The sequence below is a fragment of the Falco cherrug genome, chromosome 5 (assembly GCF_023634085.1).
Source record: "Falco cherrug isolate bFalChe1 chromosome 5, bFalChe1.pri, whole genome shotgun sequence".
In the NCBI taxonomy this organism is placed as follows: domain Eukaryota; kingdom Metazoa; phylum Chordata; class Aves; order Falconiformes; family Falconidae; genus Falco; species Falco cherrug.
Window position 1 is genome coordinate 1,020,543 of NC_073701.1, and position 8,454 is coordinate 1,028,996.

At 44.3% G+C, this 8,454-nt stretch overlaps 1 protein-coding gene across 12 annotated transcripts in view; it reads left to right on the plus strand.

The window, feature by feature from the left end:
* ZNF384 (zinc finger protein 384) overlaps positions 1-7,392 on the plus strand; it is a 30,104-nt gene extending 22,712 nt beyond the window's left edge. For all 12 annotated transcript variants that reach the window (XM_055712726.1, XM_055712722.1, XM_055712724.1 and 9 more), the window contains one exon: positions 79-7,392. In XM_055712726.1, coding sequence (XP_055568701.1) covers positions 79-354 — 276 coding nt within the window. In that variant the 3' untranslated portion in view covers positions 355-7,392. The remainder of the gene's footprint in view (positions 1-78) is intronic.
* Positions 7,393-8,454: the final 1,062 nt, after the last annotated feature.

Here is an 8,454-nt window from a genome sequence, read left to right on the forward strand (position 1 = left end):
AGCTGTTGTGTCCCTCCCTGTTGGTTTTGGCTCTTGCGAACGCCATCCCCTCCTCTCACGCCGTTCTTCCCGTTGCAGGAGACGTATCTGATGAAGCACATGCGGAAACACAACATCCCTGACCCACAGCAGCAGGTGGTTCAGGCGCAAGCCCAGGCCTCTCAGCAGCAGCAGCACTTCCAGCCACAGGGTGGAGGGGCGGCAGGGGGCCCTTCTGGAGACACTAACCAACCCAACCCTCCCCCCCAGTGCTCCTTTGACCTGACTCCTTACAAGACTTCAGAGCATCACAAGGACATCTGCCTCACTGTCAGCACCAGCGCCATCCAAGTGGAGCACCTCTCCAGCTCCTAGAGAGACCTCAACCCAGGGAGCAGAAAGCCTCTTGTGCATAGCCTGCGCCCAGGGGCACCGCTTGCGCAGCGGCTCTCCTCGTGCAACAGTCTCCGGCCTCTCCTCCTGCAACAGCCTCTTCTGGCCGTGTAACCCTGTTCATGGCAGCCCCTTGAACAACAGCCTGTCTCAAGGGGGTGCTCCTTCTGTGCAACAGCCTGCCTGGTAGGAGGATGCTTCCTTGTGCAAGAGCCCCTTTCCTGTGCTGGGATCACTTCCTCATGCAAGAGCCCCCCTTTCAAACCCAAAGAAAGGCCCCGGTTTTGCCTTCTCTCACTGTAGGATGTGTATGAAGGGGGGGTGCATGTCGAGCCACGCATGGTGGATGGGATGGAGAGACGGTCCTTGTACGTACAGGGGCTCGGACACATGTTTTCAGCAGGCCACAGAAGAAAGTGGCAGGGTTCACAGCTGGATGGGATTCTTTGAGGATTTTCTTGAGTGTCTAAGGGAGAAATATCCATTCCTGTCCCTCCTGCTTGTGAAAGGGAGGAGGGGTCGCTCGTCCTGCCCCAAGGACTGGATGGGAGAAACCTTCTCCCCAGTGGAAGGTGAGACCAGTGAGGGGGGAGAGGTGAGGCATGTTCTCTGGGCCGGACAGGTGCTTGCACTGCCCGAGGGCTGTGGAGTATTGCACTCTTTCTCCTCCCCTGGTGGAGAGCAATAGAGAGGAGTCTGTCTGAACTGGCTGCTGCCTCTCTCTCCCAGCTGTCTGAGCAGCACGATGGCCAAGGCCCCGTAGGAATGTGGGTTCCTGCTCATTGCTCTTCCTGCCTGTTGTGGATGATGTCCTAGCAGCTTGTACTCCTCCTTCTCTCCCTCCTGCTTCCCCCCCCACCTCCTCAGAAAAGCCTGCAGGCATCAACAACAAACCAAAAAGCAACTGGAGGGAGGGTAAGAGACTGCCAAAATAATCATCACCTTTCTCTCTACTCCCTTTCCTGAAAGGCGGAACGACAGCAGTTCTGACTCTCACACACCTGTCCTGCCCCCAGTTTCCCAAAGGGAAGGAGGAGGAGGAATAGACCAGTCTTTTCAAGGAGCCGGCAGGAGGCAGGGAAAGGCTAGCTTCTCCTGCTCACCTCCCAGCAGAGCGCTCTCCCAGGCTCCCTCTTGCCAAGACGGGCTGGACTCACATGGCAGTGGTGGCCTCTTCTGGACCCTGGTCATGGGAGAGAATCCCCAAAAGGTGGACAGTGGAGAGAAGGGGATGAAGATCCCCACAGAGAGACCAATCTAATGAGAAGAGGGAGCCAACAAGAATAAACTGAAGGCCCCTTGAATTTATATATATATATATATATATATAAATATCTATTCCCCACCCCGGCCCGCTCTGTCCTTGCTGTAACTGTTTCTATCTCTGTGTTTATAAAACGCATTATCCTGGCGAATTTTTATTTTCAATCTGTTTGTTTTTCCCTTTCTCTTCGTCTTCAATTCTCCTTCCCTTTTTATTTTATTGGTCCACATGACTACCAGTCTTGTGTGTCACTTGTTAGTTTCTTTGGATCATGGAGGCTGACTCGGAAGAGAATGAGAAGGCAAGGGAAAAAGCATGTGTTGTTGGGATTTAAAATCAATCACCCACCCAAAGCCTATAGAATCTCCCAGACTTCTGTATGAACAACCAATAGGGGCTGCTTTTTTTTTTTTTTTTTTTTTTTAACCACCTTGTATAGAAATAAATTGGTGTAAAAGGCTCCCTGAAGGTGCTGCTGCAAGCACCCTGCCCCTGTGATGTGTGTTCCTTCCCCCTGCACCTGACCACGGCACGAGCATCGTGCTGCTGTGGGTCCCGAGCAGCTGTGCGGGCGGACACGAGGGTAGCACATCGAGGGTAGCACATTGCTGCCCCGGGGCAGACTTACGGTCCGTGCAAGGGAAGCGAGGAGCTCTGCCCTCTGTGCTCTGCCCTTGCGGAGCCTGTGGCAGAAACTTTCTTTTCTTCTGCGTTTAGTCACCAGGGTTGGCTGCAAATGGTTGGAGTGTTCTGTAGATCCATAGGTTAGGTTAGAAGAAGCTGTCTGATCTGACTCCTGCTATTCACAGGTGACATTTCAACCCATTTATCCTATATTGAGCCCCAAGAATTAACATGTGTTTGATGTATGTGTTGACAAAATGCATTGGCTTGATTTTGAGGCACTGGGACACAGACAATCCCTTCCATTGGTAGCCTGCTGCAAGGGCTTCGTGTTCTCGCTGTTTAAATATTGAAACCTGATTTCTCCTTTGGATCTGTTTGGCTTTGGCTTCCAGTTTCTAGTTCTGGATATGTCCATCCCGCTGATAAAGACAGCCTTAGAGCACAGTGGGGCTTTTTCCCCTGGACTGGTATTTAAACACTGTAATGTCACTTCTCAGTCCACTTTTTGACAAGCTAAATGGATGGAACTGCTTAAATCTTCCATTGTAAGGGATTTCCTCCAGCCCATGAATTATTCTTGTCTTTTCTTTCTACATCTTGTACAATTTTTCAGTATCTTGTAAAAATGTTCCTTTCAGAATTGAGTGTTCAAACCCCAGTGCCATGGACAAGGTCCCCCTGCCCTTTGCCTTAAGTCTGCAGAGGATTGCGTTCGTCCTTTTCTCGCAGCATTATACAGGAGCTCGCATTAGCTTCTTGTCTGGTGTGGCCCCTGGATCATCCGACGTCTCAGCTTTCCGTGATAGTAGTTCCCCCTTTCTACAGGTGTGGTCTGAGTTCTTGCTTCCTAGATACTTAATGTGAGGCTGTTTGAAGTCCAGTTTGTGTGAATGGACCTGGCTTCCTGATGGACCAGGTCACAACGCTTTCCCAGTTTTGTCGCCCACAAACTGTATCAGTTGTTATTTTTTACTTTGAGGTCCAAGTTGAAAATGCTATATTGCATCTGACCTACACTAACTTGAAAAGGATCATTCAGTGCAACTTTTTATTAGCTTCTTTTTGAGACTTGCAGGCTAGGCATTTCTTAATCCTCTTAGTATGTGATTATGTACAGTAAATCTTTTTGACTTATGGTGCTAGGTCAATGCCTTACAAAAATTTAAGTATGTTGCACCTATGCAGTCCCCTTTGTTAAACCAAATGTATAATGATGTCATCTAAGAATGAAATTAAGGTTTGGGGTTTTTCTTTCCTTTTTTTCTACAAAACCTCTATTTCATAAAATCTTTGGGTTAGAGGTTTTATTTTTCATTCACTAATTCTTCATCTCGACAGCTTTTCCATAATTTTGGCATCGAGTCATTTTATTTGCCTTTTGGGAATACTGTCATGAATGTCTTAAGGTATTTCTCTAATATCCCAAGTTTAATTAAAATTGGAATCAATGGGCTAGAGAGCTTGTTAGTGAACTCTTTTAGGATTCCTGTTTCTTTGCTGGCTTAAAAATATACATCCCTAGTAGACTGTCTGTTCTCCTGCTTTGATACTAAGGTACTGGATAGAAGTTGCTATTTTCGTCTGACTGCCACATCCCGTTTCTTTCTGAATATGGAATTGGAAGTATGTGTTGACTGATTTTCCTGTTCTGTGTCACTAGCATTTTCACCATTTGTGTCTAGTGATCAGTACTATGAGTAAGATTACTTTGTTTATTTTTTATTTAAAGAAAGGACGATCCAAAACCCCTTTCCTATTACCAGTAGTTCTGCTAGCCACAAAGATTTCCTTAACAGTTTTCTCTATTTTATAATGTCTAATTTATGTCAGTTGCTGTTTGGCCTTCCCCTTTTCCACGTGTTAAGTTTCAGGGTTGGGTGTGTGTGTGTGGTGTTTTAATTGTTTCTTGCTCACACTTTCTCACTGAACCCAGGATGAGCTTTTACCAAAAGTTTTCCTCTTTCTTGATTGTGGAATTTGGGCTTTTTTGGCCACATAGTAAGTTTTTGTTACAGAAGACTTTAATTCACACTTTTCTGCCTTACTTCTTTTTTCTCATGGACAACCTGCTTAATAGTTTTGCTCACCTTGGAAATTAGCACAGACTCAGCACAGGTTTATTACTGCCCGTGGCTCTCCTCTGCGTGTCCGTATTCTATATGGACAGCACAAAATTGCCAGTTTCACTCAAGTTATTATCTTGTCTTGTATCTATCACCTTGAAGTGTGAAAAGTTGACTTGTTTTAGGTGCAGTGTCTTGTATTAAGAAAGCTACAGTTTTAAAAGTTGGAAAGATGTTTTGCCGACTGGTTAAATTCCCTGGGGAATGGCTCACAAGTTAAAATTCCTTGCAGTGGTTTTTCATTTTGTATGTTAAAGGTGCTTGAAATCACCTTTCCTCATCCCGGGTTTGACGTGGTGTTTTCTAATGGCTGCTATCCTTCCCCTTCTTGGAATCTACTGCCTAGCATGGGGATCCACATGTATTTTCAGGCTCTACAATTCTTGTGTTACCAGTTATTTCAAAGGTATTACTGCTTGTGTTTGTGCAGTTTGCTGCTGCTCCTATAGCTTTTACTGTTGCCCAGGAAGAAATTGATGTTTTTTCACTAAGGGACTTTCCCATCGAGTTTCAGAAATGCCACTTTGTTCCAGGCTTTTTTTTCTCATAATCAATGAGAATTTCTTATTTCTCTGTTCACCCAGAGTGCTGTTGCTGGTGTAGAAGTAATTGAAGATACCTTGCTCTCATTATCTTTGACACTTATTTGAGTTTGGATTAGGTCTTCTGTTTGGATTCCCAAGGCTGTTTAACATATTCAGAATGCTTCAGGTGGTTTAAAAAGTATAGTTGCTACCTGCGGGATGCAAAGTGTTGTATCTGTACAGAATTCTTCCCTGTTGAGATGAAGCCCCAGGTTCCACAGCCTGCAGCTTTTCAGCTTTGTGCACTCAAGGCAACAATGGTTTAATTATTGAACTCCCACTCACAAGAGTGGAAGATCCTCTAACGAGATCCCATGGTCCTTCCTTTTCAGCTCCCTGAATTCTTTGACCCTGCATTTTCTTTGTGATGCCTGTCCATTTCTTTCCGTATGTCTGTACCCAAGGAGACTTGACAGCAACTTTGGAGTTTTGTATTAGGTTGCATCTTGTATCTTTGCTGGAAGGTGGTAGCGCTTTTTCTTCTTGTCCTTTACCAAATTGGTTGTCTGTTCTTAGCTGGATTTTGCAAATTGTTGTTGCTTTAAAAGGAAACATCACGTAGGCTGGAAATCATTTAGAAAAGTCGCCCGCAAACAGAACTGAATCTCAGCCGTGACTAATGATAGTATTGCTGGTCTATAATTCAGTTAAATCTTGAAGAAAGATTTAAGACTTTGATAATTTAAAGCCTTATGGTTAATCAGCCATGTCCCTTTTTAAGAGTTTTTTTTTGTTGGTTATCACTGCCATGAAAACTGCCATTCTATTTTACTCCTTTTTTTTGTTGTTGTTTTAAATCCATAGGGTCTTGTTATAGCTTTGTTCAGTACATTAAAGTCTTCTGCTATAAGAACTCTTTTTTTCTCTTTTGTAATGAATTACAGGCCATGATCAAGTCACTGTATTCATCTTTCCAAACAGCTAAAATTAAATTCAGCTGGTTTAGGTGTCTCACAATAAGGCTTGGCTGCATCGTGTAGTCCTTACCTGTTGCCTTTCTTTTTCCCTTATGAACGGCCAGGCCAGGCTGTGTAGTGCTCAGCTGGGAGTCTCGCTGCATCAGGCCTAGACGGTTATCTTGAGCCTCCAAACTTACATTGCCATAAAAGGGTATGTAGTTCTTCTAATGAGATCTTTTTCTTTAAATTAAACCAAATAGCATTATGTTTCTCTTCTTAGCTGAGTGCAACCCCGATCAATTACACTGTGATTTTATCAAACCAGTGTTAGGTTAACTGGCTTACAGCAACCTGGATGATCCCATTTACTTTTCAAATACTTTTTTTAAAGTATTTTCTGGTCTTCTGGAACACGTTCAGAGCTCCAAAGTTGTTTGGAAAAGAAAGCCCATCGCTTCCATCTGCTTGCCAGATAATTCTTTTAAAATTAATGATTGTCAGTTTCTAGCTATGCAACTCCTAGGATGTTTTATTGAATGGGTGGAACTAAACTTCTTCCTAAATCTCATTGGCAATAGGTAATATTTCATTATTTCACAGATTTGTCTACATCATCCAACTTTCTTCCTAATATAGAATATAATTATGAGATTCTGCCTGTCTTCTATATTTTTATTGATTATTTTATCATCTTTATATCAACTAAAGGATATATATCATGTTTAGGATTTTCTTCTAATACTTTGCAGGTAATGTACCCAAAAGCTGCCGAAGTTTACTAGTGCAGTTTCAGAACATAGAATGAAATTGCTCTGTACGCTTCCTTAACTACAAGATAGGTACCTGTTCAATCGTCATTTCAGGTACAACAGATTAAATTTGTGTGCATGGTTTCTTGTTTCTGTATAGTAGAACACCAAAGTACTAGAGAGATGTAGTAACTTGGTCCAACAAACATTTCGATTTCATGTAGTGTCTGTGTAATGAATGGAAAAAAAAAACTGCAAGAAAAGAAATCATGACACCAAAGAACTAGAGTCTATGCCTAGTTTTGCTCCTGAATTAGGGTATGTTGTTGGAACGTGGACACAGCTATAATTTGGGGCCTTTGGCATCCTTTTTCATTTATAAAGCTGATTAACCATCCTGGGGGCAAGTGCTGCAGATCAGTTGCTTGATGTTTGTAAGAATGAAGTGTGGGTACATCTAGTCTTTCCTGAAGAGAAGGAAATACAGAGCAGGCACCTCTGAACAGAGAATGTTAAAGGGTGGGAAGAGCTGAATTTGTACCTCTACAGTAAAAAGGGAACCAACAGGACTCTGAAGTTGTAAGCCTCCTGCTGGTGTACATATAAGGATCCCTCCAAAAGCGCTGGCCTTTACCTTGTGGTCCTTGGACAACATTTTTAAGAGGTCTGTAAGGTAACTGAAAAGCTGGAGGCTTAAATTTGGTATGCAGATGTTTACATTTACAAGGGAAAATACACAGGCATCTGTAGATCAATAAAGGTTGAGAACCACTACTCTAGATGTTGTGGTTTAACCCCAGCCGGCAAGAGCCCCACACAACCATTCGCTCACTCCCCCCGCAGTGAGATGGGGGAGAGGATCAACAGGGTAAAATGGAGCTAACTCGTGGGTTGAGATAAAGACAGGTTTAATAGGTAAAACAAAAGCAAAGCAAAACAAGGAATTCATTCACCACTTCCCACCGCAGGCAGGTCACGCCATCACTGATTGTCCCCCCCCTCCTGCTTCTTCCCCCAGCCTTATATGCTGCGGATGATGCCGTATGGGGAGGAATTACCCCTGTGGTCAGCTGTCCCCACTGTGCCCCCTCCCAGTTTCTTGTGCCCCTCAGCCTACTTGCTGGCGGGGCAGCCTGAGGAGCAGAAGGGGCCTTGGCCCTGCGTAAGCGCTGCTCAGCAGTGACAGACATCCCTGTGTTACCAGCGCCGTTTCCAGCACAAATATAAACCACAGCCCCATACCGGCTATGGTGAAGAAAACGAACTACCCCAGGCAAAACCAGCACGTTAGACTGCTTCAGTAGGCTGTTCTGCTTCCCTTTGTGAGATGTGTAGACCTTCTGGGCAGTGCGCCCACTCATCAGTCGGGTCCTTCATCTAACTAGGAGGTATTTACTGGTTTAACAATAGGATGTAATGGAAGTAGCAAACTCCGGGGTGGGGGGTGGCATGTGACAACCGCTGGGGTTAGCGTATGTGGCTTTGTTACTACAGTAGTTACCCAAGTATCAATATATGAGGCTGGGGGAGAGGGGAGACCTAAATAGTCATCATGTAACTCTAAAGTATATGCCAGCTGGGGAAGCATCTTCCTGTACAATCATATGCACCCATGCTAGGACTTTCACTTGCGGAAGTGTTTACTCCTAACAACTTTCACCAAATAACTGCCGTGGTAAAAAAAAAGACAGCAAATGTACAGATTCAGAAACTAGGTTTTGCTGGACTGGGAGAGTTTCTACTGCGATGAGACCACACAGGTATGCAAAACTACCTCTGCTTTGTTTTCCAACTTTACAGTGGCAATTAATGAAGTGAAAAGATACATTTGTACAC